At 41.4% G+C, this 23,326-nt stretch overlaps 1 protein-coding gene across 2 annotated transcripts in view; it reads right to left on the reverse strand.

The window, feature by feature from the left end:
- Window positions 1-1,082: 1,082 nt before the first annotated feature.
- ap1g1 (adaptor related protein complex 1 subunit gamma 1) overlaps window positions 1,083-23,326 on the reverse strand; it is a 31,555-nt gene continuing 9,311 nt past the window's right edge. Inside the window, exons 2-23 of one of the 2 annotated variants that reach the window (XM_083650963.1) lie at window positions 21,304-21,507; window positions 21,027-21,151; window positions 19,902-20,043; window positions 17,529-17,625; window positions 14,501-14,577; window positions 11,494-11,589; window positions 11,180-11,260; window positions 10,997-11,095; window positions 10,439-10,494; window positions 10,224-10,337; window positions 9,954-10,094; window positions 8,438-8,492; window positions 8,067-8,189; window positions 7,868-7,957; window positions 7,476-7,600; window positions 7,211-7,315; window positions 6,953-7,094; window positions 6,295-6,421; window positions 5,710-5,808; window positions 4,932-5,092; window positions 4,087-4,185; window positions 1,083-3,925 (exon numbers count right to left, since the gene is read on the reverse strand). In XM_083650963.1, coding sequence (XP_083507089.1) covers window positions 3,830-3,925; window positions 4,087-4,185; window positions 4,932-5,092; window positions 5,710-5,808; window positions 6,295-6,421; window positions 6,953-7,094; window positions 7,211-7,315; window positions 7,476-7,600; window positions 7,868-7,957; window positions 8,067-8,189; window positions 8,438-8,492; window positions 9,954-10,094; window positions 10,224-10,337; window positions 10,439-10,494; window positions 10,997-11,095; window positions 11,180-11,260; window positions 11,494-11,589; window positions 14,501-14,577; window positions 17,529-17,625; window positions 19,902-20,043; window positions 21,027-21,151; window positions 21,304-21,504 — 2,451 coding nt within the window. In that variant the 5' untranslated portion in view covers window positions 21,505-21,507 and the 3' untranslated portion in view covers window positions 1,083-3,829. Of the gene's footprint in view, window positions 3,932-4,086; window positions 4,186-4,931; window positions 5,093-5,709; window positions 5,809-6,294; window positions 6,422-6,952; window positions 7,095-7,210; window positions 7,316-7,475; window positions 7,601-7,867; window positions 7,958-8,066; window positions 8,190-8,437; window positions 8,493-9,953; window positions 10,095-10,223; window positions 10,338-10,438; window positions 10,495-10,996; window positions 11,096-11,179; window positions 11,261-11,493; window positions 11,590-14,500; window positions 14,578-17,528; window positions 17,626-19,901; window positions 20,044-21,026; window positions 21,152-21,303; window positions 21,508-23,326 lie in introns of both variants that reach the window. The other variant, XM_083650962.1, reaches the window with a different exon arrangement.

The following is a 23,326-nucleotide window of genomic DNA, read 5'->3' on the forward strand; positions in this document are numbered from 1 at the left end:
CAACAACTAAAAATGAAGAAAAGGGGCCTCTCAAAAAACAAATTCACACATATCCTGTGTGACTGCCATGTGAGGTTCAATTAAAAAAGGGGTCAATTATGTTAGTGAGGCTTATGTCGGTCAATGAACGCCCATTGCTTTCACATGAGAGCAGGGTACAGAGAAGACCACCGGGGGCAAACGATGACAAAGCTGAAAGGTGTGTCACACATAGGCAACATTCATTATGGCAATGGATAGCATGAGCAATAAGGGGGAGCAGGTGATGAAAAGCCTGCCTTCTGATTGGTCAAACCCCAGAAAGGGCACGACTGCTCCATTAATCGTATTGGGAATCACATAACTCTTATCCTGATACCATTCGATTCCAACTTAAACCTAATGAGCATTGTGTGGGGGGTGGGGAATAATAACCACAAGTAAAAATACCCTCAGGTTTACTCAGGCACTGGCAGTGGCCTCGTCTCCATGAGATCCAATACATTTTGAAAAGGTGTGGCACCTTTAGGAAAGTGCAGCATGACAGACAAAAAGGTGATCAGGCAACCATGAGCGCAAACACACATGTACCCATGAATGACGTGCAGATACAGGATGAAAAGAGGCCAATGAGAAGGATTCACTCCTAAAACGCAGTATGTACTGTAGGTAATATACGTATAGGGGCATCTGTCCACGAATCAATTTGCAGGTTTGATAGCATTAATTAGCTCTAATTAGTCGAGAGTGCAGAGCGATAACCTGCACATAAACGTTAAGGCTATAGGGAAGCATCACATCTTGGAAAGAAGCCCGCTCCTCTTTAAGAACATGGATGGACATTGGACACGAGGCCTTTCTGAAGGACAGGGGAACGGACGAGGTGCCACCTCTGCCACTGTGTTCAGGTTGATCAGTAGTACATCATTCAGACAAACTCAAATCTTCAACATCCAGAAGAACCCAATAAGTACCCTACCAACGACCTGTAAAATGACATCGGATCAGAAGAGCATGACGCGAATAGCAAATCAAATGCAGCTCATTTGCATCCTTTCAAGATTCATTTTTTTTACATATAAATTACAATTATAATCCCTAGCTAATCTTTGTAAGCCTTCACATGGGTTTTTATTTAATTTGATCAGCCTTTGTTTGTTTTACAATTATATACAATGTACAGGCAGCAGATCATATATCTTTTACAATGAATGAGTGATGATACAGGGAAGTCTTTTTGTAGACTGATGTTGACTAGATCTATTCAGACAATATACATTGTGAATAATTGGAATTTTTAGAAAATGGTATCTAAAAAAAGGATGAGAGATAGTACAAGAGACAAAATTGTAAAAGCCATCAATATGTACAGAAAAAAGCCAATATAGCATTTGTCAACAGAAAAAGTTAAACTTAACGAAATAATTTCCTCCATATACACATACCATAGCTCAAAAATATTTCCAAAGCTAATAGTCTCTCTGATTTGGTCACAAAAGTTAGATAGTGAAGCATAGTGAATATAAGTATACAGCCTGATTGAACATTTGAAGATCTGAACACACAGCGTCGGAGAGCTTCTAAGCTTGTTAAGTAATGAGATGTAGAAACTACGGTTTGTCTTTTTTCAAACAGATGCTCCCCTTGATTGCAATTCATGACTAAACAAAGCGGTTAATTTACTGTGCCGTTAACAGGTAACAGAAAGAGAAAATATTGTGAGGTATTAAGGTTACTGTTCCCGACAGCTTGGTCGGAATTTTGATTTGGAGAAGACGAGAGCCAATAAACCGCTAACAGTCACAGAGCGACCTATCCCAGTACCTCACCAAGCCATCCCAACTCAACAGTTAGATGTTTCTTTCACAAAAACAAAACATTATGAAAATGACATTTCACTTCAGTAGAACATTTATACCTTTTTAACACAAATTAGACATTGATACTAGTTTATGAACAGGTTACATCTGACATTAGCTGCCTTGATAATCTTTAGTCAGCACGTTTTGCGCATTATTTCTGACTTATTGATAACTCCAAACTGGCTTTTTTTTCCCATGAAGTTTGCCACAGAATATGGAAAAAAATAAAATAAAAAGGACACATTTCTGCAGGTGTTTTTGTCAAAAAGAACAGGTGACATTGCAATGGACATCGGGGGAAGTCAATATTGCCGGTCGACTAGTTGTTGAATGATTACACGATATATACTAAAAAGTAAAAATTTTCAAATGAAGTGATATACCATTTCAAATCCATCTGGACCATCTCCCTTAGATTTTATTCCCCCCCAGGATTATCAACCCCAAAACATGATCAATACACAATCAGACTTACAAACACAGCTCATACAGAACTGAAAAGTTTAGGGGCTTTTATCTAGCTAAGTCAGAAAGGCACATCACTTTTGATATCAGGCATAAATAATTAAGTCAAATAACTGCAGAAAAACATACTATCACAAAAATAGTGCCAACAAGATGAACATCTCCATTAAGGAGAGTCAAAAAGGAGAAGACTTGAAAAAAAAAAAAAAAAGCATTCAGTGCATATAACTACATTCATTACAAACTTAATTTACATGTATGTGCATGGTGACTAAGTTCAACCAGGTTAAGTAAAACTGAATTTCGTCTAAATTGTAAGCTAGGCTGTACTGTGGACACAGATGCAGGAAAACTTCAACACAGATCTCCAAGCACGAATGCAATCAATTAGTCTATCGATAGATTTCCCTATGAAACTACAAATATATTTTAGGCCTGGATTATATCCCTCAAGTTGAATCAATATCCTCAAACTATGCCAAGCAATTAACCACTGACTCTGTTGAACAGATATAAAACAGATGCTACAAACTTTTGGGAGAGCTGCGTGGGGAAACTTGAGTGCATCCTCTGAAAGTGAACAATGATCTAACTAGGCGACGTGGATCTGCGCATTTTCCTACTTTGATAACAAAACAAAATGGAGAGCGCTTCCCATAGAAGCATAGGATACTGTGACCTACTGCTAGAACCAGGAGAGCTTCTCAGAGATTCAGTCAGGCGGGAATGTGATCCTAAACAATGCTCAAACATGCTTCAGAGCAAAATGATGCAATTCGAAACAAACAGAGCTGTCGGACAAGTTAACTCATTCCCAAGATGGAGGGTGGAAAAAGGTTTATCCCCGAAGTTAATGACTGCACAAGATCTTTCAAAGCTTTTTTTTCTGCTGCCGTCATAGGATTGAAGGCTTGGGCCTTTGGATGCTGAATCTGAATACAAAGCCAATCATATGTTATTCGAGCAAAGTACTGAAATATGCATACATAATTGCCGTTTGGATCGAATTGTTGGCTACACGAGCTGATTTCAAAAGTATCCACCTTAAATTATTCATAGATTAAGATATGAATCAAAAGAAACTATCGATTACCCAAGTGCTCATACAGTGGCCAACAGTTCTTCTCTACAGTGACTTAAGAGAGATGGGGCGTACCACAGTGGATGCATGGTGTGCTTTTGTGTGTGGTGGTAGAGCTGGAGAGGGAGGGAGGAGGGCGGCTGAAAATTGTACTTACAAAGCAAAGAAATCACAGATCAGAAATCAGGAGAGAGAGAAAAAAAAGAGAAAAGTTAGTTGATTGATGGATATGTTTTCAATTTTTTTTTCTGGTGATGTCAATAGGGTTTTCGTCTGTTTTTTTGTTTTTCTCCTGTGTTAGATGCTCTGCTGCTTCCCATGCAACTCAAGGGCAGCGGTTCTGCAGTGATGTCACAGGGGGGTCCGTTGGAAGAAAGGAGGGAGGTGAAAGGAGAATCTTTTTCATAGTTCCCTTGGCAGGGCTTTGCAGAGCGACGGCCCCTCACTGCCACGACTGAGGGGGGAAGTTATTCACCTCAGACAGGTCTTGCACAGGTGAGCCTTTGTGGGTGTACGTCAGCTTGACCCTCATTCGTAGCTGTTGCTGAAATATCATGAGGATGATCAGGTTTATTATAGCAAAGGAAATGCCCCATAAATCACTGCTGTCAGCTCAAGACAAGCTGTGTGCCGCTACACGGTAAATTGCTTTGAAAAACAAATTGAGGAGCAGAGTCAATTTGTCAGGGAAAAGCTTACCTTCTGTGGGTTGAGGACTCTGATGATCTGTGTGACGGTTCCCTGGTTGAGTGCTGGGACAACATTACTGCTAGGGGAGAGGAGCTGCAACTGGAATGTCTGACAGAAAGATATAGAGGACGTTACATTGGATGAAACTTTAATGGTACCCATGGGGAAATTGGGTCACTGCAGCAGCAAAGAGTAGGATGTAAATAATATAACTACAAGAAAGCACTGAAGATAATACAATTAATATTTACAAAGAACAAACACATTGAATAATAGAAAAGATAAACCATCTTCTTCGTGCCAATACAGAACTCCCATTGGCTTCAAAGAGTCATTGGCAAGTTCACTATATGAGAATACACTTTTGTGTATAGCCTTTAACACATCACCTTTCCAAAAACAATGATCATATGCTCTACAGCAGTGGTTATCAACCTGTGGTACGGGTACCACTGGTGGTACGCGGGGTTCCCTCACTCTCATACTTATTGTGGTCATTTCTGAGGTGGTACTTGGTGTAAAAAGGTTGAGAACCACTGCTCTACAGGGCATGACAAAAGAACCCTCAAGTGTTGAAAAAGAGAGAAAAAAAAGACATGACTCTTCTATCACTACTGCATCAGTAATAGTAGATTTACATCAAGGTTAGCAGATGTATGCAGTTACAGATCAACAATTTAAAGCATGTATGCAGGGTGTGCAAAATATGCATTATTGGCATTCCACATTATTAGATTTACAGAGCAGGTTGTTTCTCAGTTCATTAAATTCTGCCAACTAACATTGAACACCATTCTGCTATATTGAATGTTCCATAGTTGCACACTTTATAAAAAATGAATGTGCCTGTTTACCTTTGGTACTGCAGCCTGAAAAACAAAGTCCGTCATGTCTGCCTCAGTGGTGTTTGAGGCATGGATGGTGATGACTGCAATGTTTGGATTGGGGTTGGCTCTCTCAAACGTGAACTCTATTTTCAGACCATTCTTGTTGTATGCCGTCATAGGAGGGATACCTATACACAGATTTCAGAGGGGAAGCACAACACAATATTTAGAGATAGAATAAAACACTTCCTAACTCTCCACCCACATTTCATTTAGTAATCCAACAAAACGGCCACTAAAGCGCTTTGATGCAAAAGGACAATCCCAAAAACAACATCTGGGAATGGATGGTCAAGGGAATGACAGAGCAACTAAGGGTGCTTTCACACTGGCGCCCAGGTACCGTTACCGAGCACACTTGTCCCCAAATTGACCCCGGTTTCGGAACATTTGACGAGTGTGAACGTTGTGTTCCGTTCCGCGCCCGGGCGCGCCACAGGGAACTGTGACAGGATCCACTTGAAAAGGTGGTCTGGGGAGCGCTTTGGCGTACCCGCGCACGGAACACTTGCGTGTGTGAAAGCCAACCGTTCCAAACCTCTTAGACAACACACGGGCAAGGATAAATGGTAAAAATGGCCTGCATTTAAACTCCAGGCATAGTTGATGACGCAAGTGCACTCTTGTTCCATTTCCGAGCGTGGAAGAAATGTTAAATGTGAAAGCTGACCAGCGGGGGAGAGGGGAGGCAATCGTTCCCAGTGAGAAAGCAGCCTCAAAGAGGCTGTGGAGCGCCGCCTCTCACCTGCAATGTCATTAAACAGGGGCTGTGAGGAGAGGCCGTCCAGGAGGAAAGAGGGCTGGGAAGTGGGCACAGAGGGAGCAGGAGCAGGCGCTGGACCACCTGGGGCAGGGAGAACAACACAGCGGGGTCAACGGGACAAGGAAACACCCATAGAAAACAATCGCCAACTGCCAGTATGACTTCTGCAAAGACAGACAAGTCGGTTTGCGATCTGTGACGAACCTACAAGACCAGGTGTAATTAAAAGCTAATTCATAGTGGTAACTAAAAAGATGGGTAAAATATCACCTCCAGTCAGTACTCAGTAGGCAAACAACCACCAACAAAAATCTACAATAGTTTGGGGAAATAGTTTTTCTTCTTAAAAAAAATATAATAAAGGCATTATTATTATTCTACAAATGAAAAGGTGGGTAAACTGAGTTACCCGTCACTACATCCCTGATCATCAGCAATACAGAATATGAGTTCAGACAGTTGAGGAGGGGAAAGATGCCGAGAGGGTGAGGATACAGAATGAGTTCAGACAGATGAAGAGGGGAAAGACTCAGGGAGAGAGGGAGAGGTAAAAACCCAGCCTCCTACCAGTTAGTGACAGGTCCCCCAGCAGATCGAGCAGCTCTCCTCCAGCTGAGGCAGGCTTGGTGGGCAGTGTGGTCTGGATCACTGGCACCACGTCATTGCCACCTAACAGGTCTAACAAATCATTAGCCTGGAGGACAAGGACAAAAAAATCATGTCAAAACACATAATATCTAATTATGTACCACGTTCAAATAATAAAGCCACAGAAATACAAGAATTCTTCATCATCAATCATCAATCACATTTTATTCAGCTGCTTCCAAGTCAGATGTTATGGTTATATGTGTAAGGGATGCAAACTCATGGAGAGTGAAAAAGGTGACAGATACCAGAGCAGACACAAAATGAATCAAAATCCTTGGTTAAGTGGCCTATTTTTGGATCAGAAAGGTGACTGACACCTAAAGGTGACTAGTTTGCAACCCTGTGTAACACACTGAAACCTGAGCTCTAGCACACCTGCAACTTTTTGCCAGCAGGGGTCCTAATTTGGCAAGTACTGTACTGCATGCATTTCACCATAAAAATATTAATTGCATCTTATGAAGAAAGAAATAATAAAAAATAAATAAATAAATACACACACATACATACAGTATATGCACACAAAACATACAGATCCTTGAGCCAGATGAGTCATGTGTAGAGTTGCCCTCACCTGGTTGGCTGGCTGGGTGACAGGGGGTGGATGTTTTGTGTCCAGAACCGACGGCTCCGTCTCCCCATTGGTCTGTACAATCTCTGTGGGGCCATTAGTGGCGGTTTTCTCCATAATGGGCATTCGCTCTAGGAGAGCGGGCCTACAGAGGGGAAGAGAGACAGACAGACAAAGAAGGATCAAAGTGATGCATTAGAGTAGCGTCTCTGCCTTCACAATCTACTTATTGATACAATGTGGCTGTGATAGGAATCTCACCTCATGTGGTCATATTTCTTGAAAAGCGCGTTGTACTCCACGGCTCTCTGCTGCAGTTCCACATCGATGCTACTGCCATATATCGAAACCACCTTCTTGATTCGGCTGCAAATGAGTTTAAATGTTACAGGTTAGCTGAGGGAAAATGTATAATGGGGTTATGCCAACTGTAACCGTAATCCATCACTTTGGCTCACAGAAGTCCATTTTGTGCACACCGATAACACAACATAAGATTGGTGTAAAAGTCCATTACAGTACTTACTTAACACTGCTGAAGCGAGTAGACAGCTTCATGATGGCAGTGAGGGAATAGCCCCGGGTAACAGGCGTGGACAGATTGGACACCAGGAGGCCTTCCAGCACATCCAGGACCTCATCCTCAGTTACCTTTAGTAACAAGAGGAAAACCAAAATACATCAACCTCTGATGACCTGGTGTTTCTTACAGGTTTCCTGATGTGCTGTATGGTGCTGGGCAGGCCAGGGAGTAAAGGCTGAACAAGAGTTGTTCAAGTTATTATTGTTGGAGGTTGGAAAAGTTATTGGTAGTGGGCCTGTCTGTTGTTCTAGTAGGCTACAACAAACACATAAATGCCTGTGAACCGCTGTTGTGAGTGTTTTTGTGGTGCTTGGCTGCGATTCTTCCAGCTCTACCTGGATAGGCTCCTCTTCTTCACACTGTCCAGATACCAGCAAGTCTCCATACTCTCCTATGCACCAGGATGACACCTGCACTAGAGGTTGCTACAGAAACACAGAGGAACACAAGTCCACCTGTGATGCATTCTTCAGCTAGACAAACACAAATATGCTTCCAAGGTGGAGATATCTGAACCACATCAAAACTGCTGACCTGTGAGATGTCATCCAGCAGGGCTTTGTAAAGTCTCTGCACCGTGTAGGCATGCATCTCCACACTGTTGGTAATGAGCTGGATGAGGTTGGGAACAGAATCGTCTCGCACGTAGCTCCCTGCCTGTGTGGATGAGTAGAAATCTCAGTGAGAAAGCGCAGAGGAAGATTTACCCTTAAATATTTATGAGCGGGTTTGCAGCCAAACTAACGCAGAGTCAGCCGAGCAAGGTTGTTGCCAGATTTGATGAGATCATCACTTGTGGCACTCAAGCTAATACCTCCGCTACTATTATGAGCACTCGGAACCAAAGCCAAGCAACAATCAAAGAAATTAAAGACACTGGAGTGCAGTCGTGGCAGGATACATACTGTCGTCAGGACTCTCATAATGGTGTCTATGTGCCATCTTTTCGAAGGGGCGTACCTGTAATATGGAGGACACATCGATGAGTCACTGTATTCAACTGAAGAAGAAACTTGAAAAAGTAATGTTATCTCTCTAAACTATATTGTCAGGTGACGAGTGTCAGGTAAATGCTGTCAGAAAATAAATGATATCAACATAGTCACTTAGTCAGACGATGGATCACTCATTTTATCATCATACAGCATTTCAATTTGTGCGCTATCAAGTACTAACAGAAACAATCCTTTACATGGATGTAATGTCAGAGTAAGTTGTACCCTGTATTCTATCAAATATGTAGACTCATCTATCTACACATACATAATGGACATTCAGTCTGTGTACATGTATCTTACCAACCTTCAATCTGATTTGACCTCTCTGCAGCATGCTCTCATCGACTCAAAGCTGCTTTTAAATGCAAGCAAAACTAAGGCAATGTTTGCACATAGTAACACTGTGGCCCCGTCGCTTCTTATTAACACACTCGAAGGTGTTTCCATTGAGTTTGTTGACATGTATAAATACCTACTTCACGTAAACGTCTGGTTGCAAGCTTATTCATGTCTCAGCTAGACTATGGCGATACTATTGATCGATTTGCATGTCCCACCTCCTTGGCCAAGCTTGATCCACTCTCATCATGCTGCTTTGAGATATATCTCTAACTCCGGCTTCAGGACCCATCATTGCACACTGTACAATCTGGGCGGATGGTCCTCCCATGCTATGCGCAGGATGCAGCACTATATTTTAATGTATAAGGCCATTTTTGGCAGGTTGCCTTTGTACATATGCTCTAAGCAGCACTGGTGTAGTCTATGTGATACGCAAGTATATGCAGTATACCCACTAGGAAAGCTCCAGGATTTGAGTATACCCACTTAAAACTGGGCAGAGATAGGTAAGTTTTAAGTATGTAATTATTTAAAGAGTGAGAGAGAGAGAGAGAGAGATGTCCCCTAGCCAGTGATCCTCAACCTTTTTTCATATAATCAATCATTTTAGTCTGTAGTATGTCACATACTACTTATTTAGCATGTTGTTATATACCACTTCTGATGTCAGTGTTGATGGTATAGTCTTTGCTCTATGTGTATTGTTTTATTGTATTATTTGTATCGTTTTGTTTTTTACATGTTACCAATGTGTATAACTCGACATGCAACTTTGCTGCCTTCTTGGCCAGGTCACAATTGTAAAACAGATTTCGTATCTCGATTGTTTTATCTGGTTAAATAAAGGTTAAATAAAAAAAAATCATAACTAATTCACAAATGTTTAAACAGAGACTCTTGCTTCTAACAACTTCCACGAAAATCTTCACATTTCCCCTCAGAATACTAAAGAGGAGAAAACAGAAGGTGGAAAACCTCTTTCAACCTCACATACAACCAAGTCCCACTGAATGCGTCATCAGACCGGTACAATGCAGCTCAGCGCAGCTAGTAGTGCGCGCGGTGTGTCAAAGTGTCGTACTTCTCTGCAGCGAGGAAGACTCCTGACGCACAGTCTGCCTTGAATTCGGGGTCACAGGAGTCCAGGAAGTAGAGCAGTTCCTTCATCATGCCGCGGATGTTGTTGCCGTTCACCAGGGCGAAGCTCAGCTCCATTGCACGCCTACACAGCAATGAAGAGGAGACGAGGGGTCATCAACTAAAAGGCCGACTGGAGAGAAGGGAAAACACAGTATTGATGGAGCGCTAGTCTCTGTGCGAGGGAAGTCTGGGTCGTCGCCTGTGGCTTCACCTCTTGATGGACACATCCAGGTCTTTTAAACAATCCACAATGGTGCTCCGATGCCTCTGCACGGCGTTGTGGTCTGTCTGCACTGTCTTTAGTAGAGATGTCAATGCCACGTATCTGCGAAGGCAAGCAATGAAATGAGGATTTCCCGATTTTCTCTTCTAGGCTCTGAGGCAATTCAGATGTGTGCTACACGGTCAAATAAGTGAATGACTTACCTTATATTTTTGTCATTGTTAAGGAGGAAGCGACCTAATATGTTAATGGCCAACACCTACAAGACAAAAGGCATTTACAAAAAGGCAGGGAGGGGAAAATGAAACGCAACAAAACATGTCATCAACGAGACGTTTTCCAGTAAAGCAAAAGGAGCTCACTCTCAGTTATCTCTAAACTATATTGTCAGGTGACAAGTGTCAGGTAAATGCTGTCAGAAAATAAATGATATCAACATAGTCAGTCAGACGATGGATCACTCATTTTATCATCATACAGCATTTCAATTTGTGAGCTATCAAGTACTAACAGAAGCAATCCTTTACATGGATGTAAAGGATCCAATCTGATTTGACCTCTCTGCAGCATGCTCTCATCGACTCAAAGCTGCTTTTAAATGCAAGCAAAACTAAGGCAATGTTTGCAGATAGTAATAACACTGTAATAACACTGTTATTAACACACTTGAAGTGTAGTAATAACACTGTAATAACACTGTTATTAACACACTTGAAGTGTGTTAATACGAGATGCTTTCCAGTAAAGTAAAAGGAACTCACTCTCAGTCCGCTCTCTGATTTGATGTCCATTATGGTCAGTACCGTCTCGTACAGGATTGCATTTCCTACATTTTTACTCGTCTCTGTGTTGGTTGCAACCTACAAGTATAAATACAACACATCTGTCAGAAGAACAGTCAGTCTGAGAGGCTTTGGGCGAAAGAAACTTTGTTTAATTCTAACCTGTGCAAGAATGTCATTCATCGCTTCACTCGAGTCGTCATCACTCCTGCCTAAAATTCGCAGTAGTCTCAATATCCGCACCTGGAAATAAGGAATGTCAAGAAGCGTCAGTCTACATGACAAATGTAATGTAATACTTTATTGATCCACACGGGGGATTTCTCATTTCTTTTGCCCTCCTCCCTGCTTGCTGACTCAGGGGTTTAATGCTGGGTCCTGTAGTTGAATTGTGATCTCTCTCAGCCCTTGGCCAGCTTGTTGCAGAAATCATTTACAGTAGAGGGCACTTACACTCAAGCCACAGGGAGACTTACCTGCAGGAAGGGGTCGCTTATGCCCGACACGTCATGCTCAGGAGAGTATCCAGACATGATTAGGTTCTTCAGGATTCTCACCAACTGTGGAACCAGCTACAAAAAGACCAACAATAGGAGAGAAGAGGAGAGGGGTCAAAACACTTTAGCTGGATCTCACAAGTGTCCTAGTTTTCTTTTTCAACATTTACTTCACATTATCATTTAGTTTACCTTTCAGGTAAGTCTCTAGCTACATTGTCAGCCAGGCAAATTTATCTCAGAGGTAAGGGGATGGAGATTAACAATTTGTTATTGTGTTCTACAGTTGGTACAATTTGTAGAATAGATGGTTAAATTGTAAAAATAAATAAAAAAGAATTGAGATTATGTAATGAAAACCTTGATTGTATGACAACATTGGGTTAGCGCATTTGGCTTTGAGAAAAAAATAATTTGTTTATAATACATAATTATTTAGAGAACCAGGACAGTATAAAGCTTTGGTGAACTTGGTTACATACCATAATATTAAAACCAGAGCTTCATTTATTGGCAACAAAATAATGAATACAAATGCCATGCTTTTTTAATCAAGATGTGAGATTTCTACTCGACTACACTACAAGGATCTCTAAATTACGGAGCCCCCCCTGGGGTCACCTGAAAGGGTGGGTAAATAAATAAATAAATAAAATAAATAAATATATAGAAATCTGTACCCACGGATTAATAAACAGTGTACACTAGGGCATTCATGACTACTGAATTTTAGTAGTTATCGACTACTCCCAAAAGGTAGTCGACTATTCACGCAAGATACTGTATATCATATTTTTCTCACCCAATTAAAAAAATCTACTCTCGTCCAAAAAAAATCTTAAAAACAGCCAGTAAAGGATTAACTAATGAAGGTGGGACCAACCTGGGGGTATGTGAAATAGCAGAGTCCTGATTGGCTCTGAGAGGCTATTTACAGCCGCTAAACCCCAGCAACTTGTCTGAGATGGAGATAGCGACTGTTTGACTGCAGTAACAGACGGGAGTCTTTACATCTCTAAATACCTTCAATTCTGTTCATTTAACATGGCATTATGTAGAAAATGATTGTTCCAACCAATCTATGTTTAATTTATTGATAATGTTTATTCCTAAAACCACAGATGAGCGATTAGACGATGATGCACAGTGTTAACTAGTGGTTTGACTAGTCTGATAGAAACCCCTAGGGTACACAGATTAGTAAACTGTGCCCACGGATTCACTATCCTTCCACTCATCCATTGATGAGCTCTAGATGTGTTACACTGGCCAGAATAACAATAAAACAAGAGTTCCGGTTTAAGAGTTTACTCTTCAAAATAAATTAATTTATATTTAATCGTCAAATCCAATAAATGAGGATACAGATTAATATTTGAGTAAGGCTGACTTTGAGGCCCTGCCATGATCTTTCTTAAACAGCTTGGGCCTAAATGTTAGCCTGTACTGAAAGTACATAAGCTCTAGATGCGATATACTGGCCAGAATTACCAGAAAACCAAAGACTTCTGGTTTGGACATTTATAGCCTTCAAAATAAAAGCGCAAAAGTTTAAATGTGCAAAAATAGAGTGTTAAACCCATTAATTTGTATAATCATCAAATCCAATAAATGGGGACCGAGGATAAGATTAGATGTCATAATAATAATAATAACTGAAAATACCATAACACTTCCTATTTACAACTATAAAAGACTAGATTGGACAATGCACAAGTCACCTTTCATTGCTCCTGCACATGTGACGTCAAAACACTCCTACAGACCTGCAAATCCATGGGCACGGTTTATGAATCCGTGGGTATGGTTTATGAATCCGTGGATACGGTTTATGAATCTGTTGGCATGGTATATGAATCTGTGGGTACGGCTTATGAATCTGTAGGTATCGTTTATGAATCCGTGGGAACGTGGTTTTAAACCATACCCACGGATTTGGAGTTTAGGAATCTGTGGGTACGGTTTATGAATCCGTGGGAACGGTTTATGAATCCGTGGGTACGGTTTAGGAATCCGTTGGTATGGATTTCCAAGTATTCTTCTTTCCCAGGTGACCCCAGGAGGGCTCCATACTAAATGCATTCCTAAAACAGGTCATAAAAATGTTACCTAAATAATAATAGAAAAAAATGCAAACCAATTATTGCTCAGGACATGAATACACAAATATGTGGAAAAATATGACAGTAATTGACATAGCACATGGGCTATCCTCTGACAGTGACAGAAACAGTAGAAATGATCTGTGCCTGGTGACAACACCTGGGGTGATCAATTGAAAACACACCCACCCACAGTGCTTTCAATAAACGGTGATCAAATGAGTTGCACATTAGGCTAATAATGACACTGTGACAATAGTGAAACAAAAATAGTGACAAATGAACCAAAGCATTTTCAATCATATTAAAAGAACACTGACATAGTAATGACCACTGTACAAGTCAAAGAAAGTAATAAAAAAAAAAAAAACACAAGAAATGACATTACTCAAAATTTGATTACGTCTAAGGTGACTGTGCGGAGTGATTACTATTTACAGCATGCACCAGCTATGGAATCAGAATGTACTCTTACCTTCTCATTCTAACACAATGCAGGAATTGTAACAAAGACAAATGACAGAAAAAATATGAGGTAGATGTTAGGGAGGGGAAACTGGAAATCATTCACTTTCAGAGAGCTCAAAATAATGTTTCGATCGTGAGCATGAGGGGTGGGGCTTCTGGCAGTTTGGTTACCGCTAGGGAAGGAGAGGTACAGTAGTTGAAATACAGGGGGAAAAGGCAGCGGAAGCAGATAAAGAGACATCGTTTGAATGTAGAGCAAACCTGTAGAGCAATCCAAGCCTGAAAAAGTCAAACTTGTTTATCTAGCCTAGGAAATGTGTACGCAAAAGGGAGAATGAAATATGATGTGGGGTTAAGACAAATGCAGAAGTAATTCGTTGAACCCTTTCAGTAAGTAGTATCATCTATATCCATACCTTTCTGAAGTGGGACAGCATGTCAGGACTTCTTTCACACATCTCAGTGAGGAGGACAACCGATGTGTGGAGAACACCTGGGGGGTAAATGGGAAGTGACATGATTTAATAAATTTGCTCTAGTTTCCTTTCCATGTCACCTCATCTAAATTGACAGCTATCCACTCAGGCTTTAGGGGGTTGTTTCAAATGTGCCTTTGGTTTTAGGCCATGTTTAGACGACAACAGTTTCTGCATAAAACGGCAAACTGGCGTTGCGTTCTCACCTTTGATTGCGTGTTTATACACAGCGTTTGTGATAACGATTTGCGTGCAGACTGAAAAAAAAAAAAAAAAAAACGACGTAAAAAACCCGTCAAGTGAGCCAGAATAACATTGAAACTTCTGGTTAAAACCTTCACAATAAGGGTAATTAAAAAAACGAATAGCCTTATTGATGCATGTTGCAATGTTTTGTTTGTGTGTGATCCAAAATACAAAGAAGACATAGAACACAGACAACTAAAGGTCCATTTTAACATGTAGTGAGTCGACGGCCCTGATTTTTATTTACCCAGTTCTAAATTATGGCTTTTATTTTGAAGTTAAAAACACCTAGCTTCCTCTATTCTGTCTATTTCTAACGGGCTTGATTTAGCTTTATAGGATCAAATTGTAAATTAATTTTCTACGCGATAGAGTGACATAGAAGTCACGAATGGTAATAAACTGCTCCAGATTGGATTACAGAATAAGACCTGTTTTCTTTGCAGCATAATTGTGACTTAAGGACATTCATCTGTCCGTGAGTTGTCTTCAATTATTTAATGCAGGAGTGATTAATGTGTGTGACGTTAGTAGCGGGCACTTAACGCAGATTATGTGTTTTTAGCAAATCGTTATCATGTTTGTTGAATGCCAATGCGATTCATTGTGCCATAAGGCTGTATTGGGCTAGTTCAATGCTCCTATATTGTCTATCATTGTCTTCCATGGCGAAGGGGGGCTGCTGTGTCATCACCTGAATTGCGTTTCGCCACTTTACACGGCGACAGTAAGGGTGGCGTTATCAAAGAATTCCACTCTGGGACCCGTTTTCACTTTTTACGTTTTCAAGGCCCAAGAACGCTGTTCCCGTGTAAAAGGAAGGCACCAACGCTAAAAAAAAGTTTGCCGTTTTATGCCGGGGGCGTTGCCGTGTAAACTGGGCCTTAGAATACTTTTCGAGAGGGCATCTTAGATCTTAATGGGTTAAGTGCAATCTTGCTTTTCAAATTATCCAAATGTGACTTACTTTAAAAGACACTTAACCTTACACAGGATTTTTATTTTACAATCATTTGTGCTATATTTCAGGGTGGGCAATTATGCTGAAGCCCAAATCAGATGTCAAAAGGATGATGTACTAGCATACAAAATGGTTGCTGCAGAGGACGCAAGGAAATTGCATCATAAATCATAAGTGTGGTATGTCACTGGGGTTATCATGTGGGAACTCCCGTCACAGTGTTTTCACTGAATTTGGCCCACACCACCTCAACAGTGCATTCCAGTGTCCTGGAACAGCATCAGCTGCTGCCATAAAAGTGAAGCAGTCCTTTGGAACATAATGATCAAATTCTACATTTGAATGTTTACTTCACCTCATAAATCTAACCTCTGGGAGTAATAAGACATCAACAGTGCTTTGTGATTTCCAAATTGGTAGTGTTGCTACCACTCCCACTCAGTCAGTAGCAAGCTTCCAACCCTCCATGGTTTGAAGACCTCTACAGGGACCATTTACCTTGTTAAACTGTAGTGAGGCAGATAGCATGGACATCTGTTCATGTTTTATGAAAAGGAAGAAAGTGACCTGATATTATATATATATATATATATATATATATATATATATATATATATATATATATATATATATATATATATATATATATATAAATAATAATTTCTTACTAAGGCACTGTCATAGAAGATAACTTGTTTGCAACGTTGTGAGTAGGCTGGGTTTTCCCGACACAGTCTATATTATAATATACAGGATTAGGGGCACACATGCAAATATGTAACATGAAACATGAATCCAACTCCTCTTAATTTCTGGATGAACATTTTGCATGTGAAATCCCTGATGGTGGTGGGTCCATGTTTGTATATCTTGTGGCCATGATGATGACGGTCACGCCTCTGTCACCTTGACAACACCGTCACACTTTTTATTTCTACAATTCTAAATGATGCCTTGTTCAGAACCACATGAAATGTAATTTTTGCTAATCGGATCCAAACCACATTTGGAGGTGGTTTGAAATGGGATTCCAATCGGATTTCTACACATGCGTCTCAAGAAGCTGAACTAAATTATCTGCTGGCAATCTGGGGGAGGCTTCTGTTGGCAAAGCAACTGGAACAAACGGTGGAAAGCCGCGGCACCATAGTTGCTGATGCTGTTACCACAGCAACCCATACATAGCTGTATGTTGGTGAGGTCTAGACACACAAATCGGACCTAATCACTTGCAAATAACAGTGCGGACACAGTCTGTCTTAAAGATCTGATTCGAGAAACAAATTGGATTTGCCTGCAGTCTGAACAAGGCCTAAACGATCAATGCTGCAAAGACAGCAGGACACTGATCCATCCAGCCATGAAAACAGCCAACAATTACATGCATGCGTTCTGTTCAAGGAGCTGAACTGTTGCACCCAGATTAGTTTGAAAACCGACGCAAGTCCAAGTGTCCTCTCTGAAGCAATGTCACTATTCATTTTGACAGAAGCACAGGTTATTTGTGCGCTGCTTTGCCTGAGACATAGCTACCCTTTGTGGGGGACACAGACGCCCCAGAGCTTATGACAGACTCATTAATTCCACTCTCCTCCATAAAGGGCACTAGAAAAAGGACATGAGCCGCCCAGCTGTTCTATGCAAAGTGCAGTGAGAGGCAGGAGCTGGAGTGACGTCTGCATGTGTGTGTGTAGGACAAGGACACGAGTCGCCACAAGCCAACAACTCCTCAACATCCTGATAGACTTTTTTTACACTCACCATGGTTCTTCTCGCTCAGCAGGTTTTTTGTGGCTGGAAGGAACATCTCCATGAGCTCGGGAACCTTCCTGATGACATGAACTGCACACAACGCCGCCTGTCAACACATTTACACATTATTATTATACAAACAACCAAGTCTGCCCCTAAAGGAGAATTCCGCTTATTTTTAACTAGGGCTTCATTTTTGCCACCATGACGAGTAAAAAAAACTTAATGAAAGAATGCTTTCAAGCTGAAGCCTGTGGTGTTCCACTTCCTCTGTTGTGACATTTTAATTATAAAAGGGATAGTTCTAGTCCTTGATTGGCTGAGCCGCATTCAAAGCTGTTGTAAAATACTCTATAAACAAAACACACACCTGTGAGCGCATCACAGTATTACTGTGGCAAACAGTGGCTGTATGTTGCTTGGCAACCGTTTTGCTAAATGTCGTGGCTGAAGGACTAAATTGCTTGGCGGAAGAATGATTATTTGCTATAAATCGTGCATTTTCTGTTGCTGAAACCTTACCAGGTAGGCTACATTACATTACATTACCATAGCAGGTAGGCTATATGTAATAACCGCTTTATAAAAGCAATAAGCCCCGTGAGGCTGTGATTTACAGTGTTTACAACAGCTAAGAGGTGCTTATGGCACTTGTAAAATCTCTGTAAACCGCAGCCTCTTGGAGGTTATTGCTTAATTTGAACTCTTGTTGTGAAGCACTTTGTAACCTTGTTTTCAAAAGTGCTATACAAATAAAGTTGGTTTTTATTATATTTATTATTAGGACCTGAACACAGCAGAACAATGACAGCCAGCAAAGTAAACAAGGACGAGTGCAACCAATGCATTTTTTTTGGTATCAAATACAAATAGACTATTATGACTGAAACGTCACCATAATTGTCCAGTCGCAGCTATTTAAACACACATTTAACTGCAGTGTGAGCATTATTGTGTGTTTGCCTCGTGTGTGTGTGTGTGTATGTACTGTATCTAGAGCAGAGGTTCCCAACCTTTTGCACCACAGACCGGTTTAAAATGGGATAAGGACAATAATGTTGTGGACGGGGGGGGGGGATTGTTAAGGATATGATATAATGGATATTAAACGCAGAGCACATAGTTCATATGTTTCGATACGGTACCCAATAGACAGGAGGACGTATTTTCCTCACATGAACAGAATATGAAAACATTGCAACTCACCAATATGTGTGTGTGGGAGCCCTGGGCTTGTGTCCCTGCAACAACACGGTCCCATCGAGGAGTGATACGCCAAGTTCAGTGTAATGACCCCACAAACAGCCTGTGTTTATTTCTCTTCCTCTCTCATGTCCGTGAGATGTTCTACTGTTTCTTCAAATCAATAGCCTACATATCATTGTGGATTGGCCACAAGATAGAGATGCGTTTGCAACCCACCCTTTATGATTTCACGCAAGTCATCTTTTTTACGACACAAGAGCATTGTAACCTGGCGTGCAAACCGGGCCAGCATGGGCTCTTTCTAATGCGTGCAATGTGCATGGAAAAAAGCACAATGTTTTATGATCATCCTTGCTCCTGTCTTTTTACTGGCACTTTCACTCCACCGCTCCTTCTCTTAATGCTCACTAGAGGTATCTCGCTCGCTCTCTCTCACTCTCTCTTGCTTTCTCTCCCCGCCGAGTCATATTTCCTCGCGGCCCGGCAGCAAATGCTTTGCGGACCGGCACCGGTCTGCGGCCCGGGGGTTGGGAACGACTGATCTAGAGGTATGCACCCTCTACACTACAGGGAAGTGATGAAATTCAGAACACAGTCAATGGTCATGGTGGCAAAAATTTGAACGATGAGGCTCTGGGTGAAAATAACCAGAATGATCCTTTAAAGCAATATTTTCACTTTGGAAGGACAAGTGTAGTTTTTCAGAACGCAGAACTACATATCTCACTACTACATGAGTTCCGCTCGGTTCTGTGGCGGCGAACAATTTCTCAACTGCTCAAGCGCGAAGTGCATGAGCAGTTGAGAGCACGCGAAGGGCGTGATATTTCTAGTATTAGTTTATGAGTAGAGATGTCAATCACTTGCTCCCATTTTCTATGTACGCTCTAAAAATCGCTTTTCTAACACACGTGAATTAGTAGAGCAATGTGAACCCATGTTATTTTTTGCGTGCGTGGTTGCAGGATTCCTGTGCAGTCTTGTGTAGCTCAATGAGTATAGCATGGCACTAACACCGCCAAGATCAGGAGACTGAATCCCCCCACTAGACGTTGAAAGGAAGAATTTAATAAAATAAGTAGATGTGTGAAGCCATGTTGGTGATGTTCCTGTGCTCTTTCACGTACTGATATGAGTAATCAAAGAGTATGTCGACATGGGAGGACTGAGGCTTACTTTTTTCCTCAGGTAGGAGTTGGATGTTTTGAGCAGCTTCTCTACCTCTCCGGCCAGGTCACGACACATTTCTGAAGAACCCATGCAGCCCAAAGTGCACAAGGCGAGGCCCTGGACGTACTGTGTGCTGTGATTCAGATCGCTAAGGGGAGGAATGGAGAGATGAATGAGCCAGTAGACATGGATGGCATTTCTCATACAGCACAGCAGACATGAAAAGAAACCGTGAGGCAGATTCAGCAGACTTTGAAGTCATTGTGAACTCTTTTCTTTTACAAAGTTGTTAAGTGGAAAGAGATGAAGAAGAGGAGAGTACAGGGAAAGAATAGTGCATGAAGACGAGAGAGAAGAGGGAGCCACCAAAACAAAGACTAAGGACACTGAGAAGGAGAAAGAGACAAACAGCAGCAGCATAGTTCAATCAGAGAATTCCCTTAAATTGGAGGAGCGCTACAAAATGCATATTCTGAGGTAAGAAGAGGACCTGTAGTTAAGCCCACTAGTACAGTGATTCTCAAGCTTTTCCAGAAGGACCTCAAATTCAGTACACATTAGTGCCCCAGACTCCCCATTTGATGATATTGTGTCTCTCTGAGACAAATAATATTCTTTATTGTTAGATATGAATTTGTCCAGAATTCCCATACAAATTGTATTGTAGGTAGAGAGGTAACAGTGAAACTATCATCAAAATAGCCATTCTTCTACATTCTCTAATTGTTAGCTTCTTGTAAATGAAATAATGGTGAACTTTTAACAATCCATCAGTGGGGACCCCGTCAAAAGCTTGTCAAAGCCCCCCGGTGGTCACCGGAGTCCGGACCCATGTTGAGAACCACCGCACTCGTAGTATCCTCTTCCCACCAAAGTGTATAAATCCCCCCTATGTGAAGCATGTAAGTAGAAATCTACTGGCGAAAAAAGAGCAAAAGATTGTGATAAAGATCCAATAGCAGGTGTGGTTTTGGGGCTGTATCCAAAACTCATCCATCACTTCATACTGGGAAGCATAGATCATGAACGTCAACTAAATATTGTATCTATGCAATCCGTTCCGACTATATGACAAGTCTGATTTCTACTCGCAGCAGAAATATATTCACTGATGCTCTTGCCTCCACTTACTTCTTGATGCAATTTGTCATTAGTAGGTGGACGTCCTGCCTCTCGTCCAACAGCAGCATCGCTCCCAAGTAACCTATCCGCTTGTCCGTGAACTTCTGGGACGCAATCAACTTCAGGCACTCCAGCTGCAAAACAAGCCATCGGTTCTCAGAACGACCTTCTTGGGCATGAGATTTGTCAGAACAAATGCCAGCAAAAGGAGGACAGGACACACACAGATGTGATTGGAAAACAAAACAAAAAAAACATCTCCTCTACGCATTTAGCCCTCCCGTACCTGCCCAAAGTGCGCTGGGTAGCCCAACATGTGCATATAAAGCAGCTTGGCCACATTTCTACAGCGGTATGTATTGTCTTCCTCTCTGAAGGACGAGCGTATGGCTGCACACTCTTTCTGGATCATCTCACGCTCCTCTGCCTGGGTCCGGGCCGTCCGGATGGTCCGGATCAGCTCCCGCAGTCTGATCGGAGCTGGCATTCTCTGCAAAGCATCAAGAAAGGAAACAGGTTGGCACCTATATGACCTTGGTGGTGGCACTGGGCCAGGCCAACAGAAAAAAGCTGCATTTTTGCCAACAAAACTCTTAGACAAAGTCACATTGGCATAGGGCTGCAGCTAATCCATTATTTTAGTAATCGAGTATTCTAACGATTATTCCAACGATTAATGAACTAATTGGATAAGAAATACTTTTAAAATGATCTCCACTATGGTCTATACAGGTGTGTGACACAGCTTGTACACATCGAAGCTGCAGTGTTATCATTGATGTTTGTATGCAGTTGTATGTAATATTTTGCAATGGTCGATAGTTTAATTTATGAAGATGTAGGCAAACTGCAGTCTGCTTCATGGATATTAGCTGAACAGTACTGCCGTAATAATACTGTTACTACCCCAAAGCCTAAGATGATATCATCCAATGTCTTTTGTCCTGATCCAACAGTCCACAGCCAAATATAATCGGTTTACTGTCATAGAATACTAAAGAAGACAGAAAATAGTCACATTTACATTTGAATTAAAGTTTTTTTTTGTTAAAATGTTGTCTTAAACGATTATCGATTATAAAAATAGTTGTCGGTTAATTTTCTGTCGATCGAATAATAGATTCATTGTTGCAGCTCTACATTGGAATCTCTATGTGAAATGTTATATGAGAGCAAAAAGTAAGACAAAAACATCAGTGTGTAGATACAACAACATATATCAACGTGGAGGAAGTGTAGCTAAATTACAACAGAAAATGTGGGGAGAAAAACAATAGCATGAATACAGGAACAATGCTTGAGGAAGTCTTGAGCCGGCCTACTTTAGCTCAATTCAGCAAAAGACTAAAAGTACAACAATTTGGTAGGAGATCAAAACAACAATATGATGAATATTCGGCTTGAGCAGGTGGTTAATATTAGGGTGCTTGACACCGGTCTTGTTTAGTTCAGTTGAATCGAACTCTGCGTTTTCCCCATTAGTGTGGTTGGTTCCTTTGGGCAGGTGTGAACAACAAAGCAATCGCCCTCGGGTGGCGGCTGTGGACCAAAAGAACTGGACCGAGACCTCGAAGATGTGGTCACGGTCCAGTTCCAAACAAGGTGGTACGGTTCATTTATGGTGAGAACGTGATCAGACCTCGATCCAAACCAAATCTAGGATGGGCTGAGGACGTTGCACAACCTGCAGCATTAGGAATCTGGGTAATCATGGACTGGACCTGGACTCGTGAGGAGGTGCAGTGCCTCATAGAGATCAAGTTGGAGGACTACCGTATATAAGCGAAGTAGCGAACACAACTTTATTAGAATAGAAACTGGCCTGTTGTCTGCTCTTTGTTTACTTCCAGCAGTTCATAAACTTCTTTCTGTGTTTATGTTCTTATTCTTGCTCCTCCTCCTTCCCCAGAACATCTGACCAATGAGTGAAGTGAACGTTCTCACGTGACTTGTGTGGTGCTGCATTTTGGATCGCTTGGATTTGTGTGTGTGAAAAGAAACCGAAAAGTGGCAGCTCACCATCTCATCAGTCATAATCTGATTCTGAGGTTTTGAACCAGACCAAACTTATAGGTGTGAAAGCACCGTAGGTTTGCTGCTGCAAATATGTGAATGTGTTCCATTTGGAGTTGGTGTTTTGAAGAGCAGTAGATGTGCAGCAGGAGAGGGGCATGGCAGGTGAAATGTGATTCCCTTCTAAGGAGAGCAGAGCACTAAGGCTTCAAACCGGTGGACGACGGTTAAATATTAATGAGAAGCGCATGCATGGCTGTTGTTGTTGTGAGATTCAATTCTCCTGTATTTACATT

The sequence above is a fragment of the Poromitra crassiceps genome, assembly GCF_964638095.1.
Source record: "Poromitra crassiceps genome assembly, chromosome: 14".
NCBI classification, from domain to species: domain Eukaryota; kingdom Metazoa; phylum Chordata; class Actinopteri; order Beryciformes; family Melamphaidae; genus Poromitra; species Poromitra crassiceps.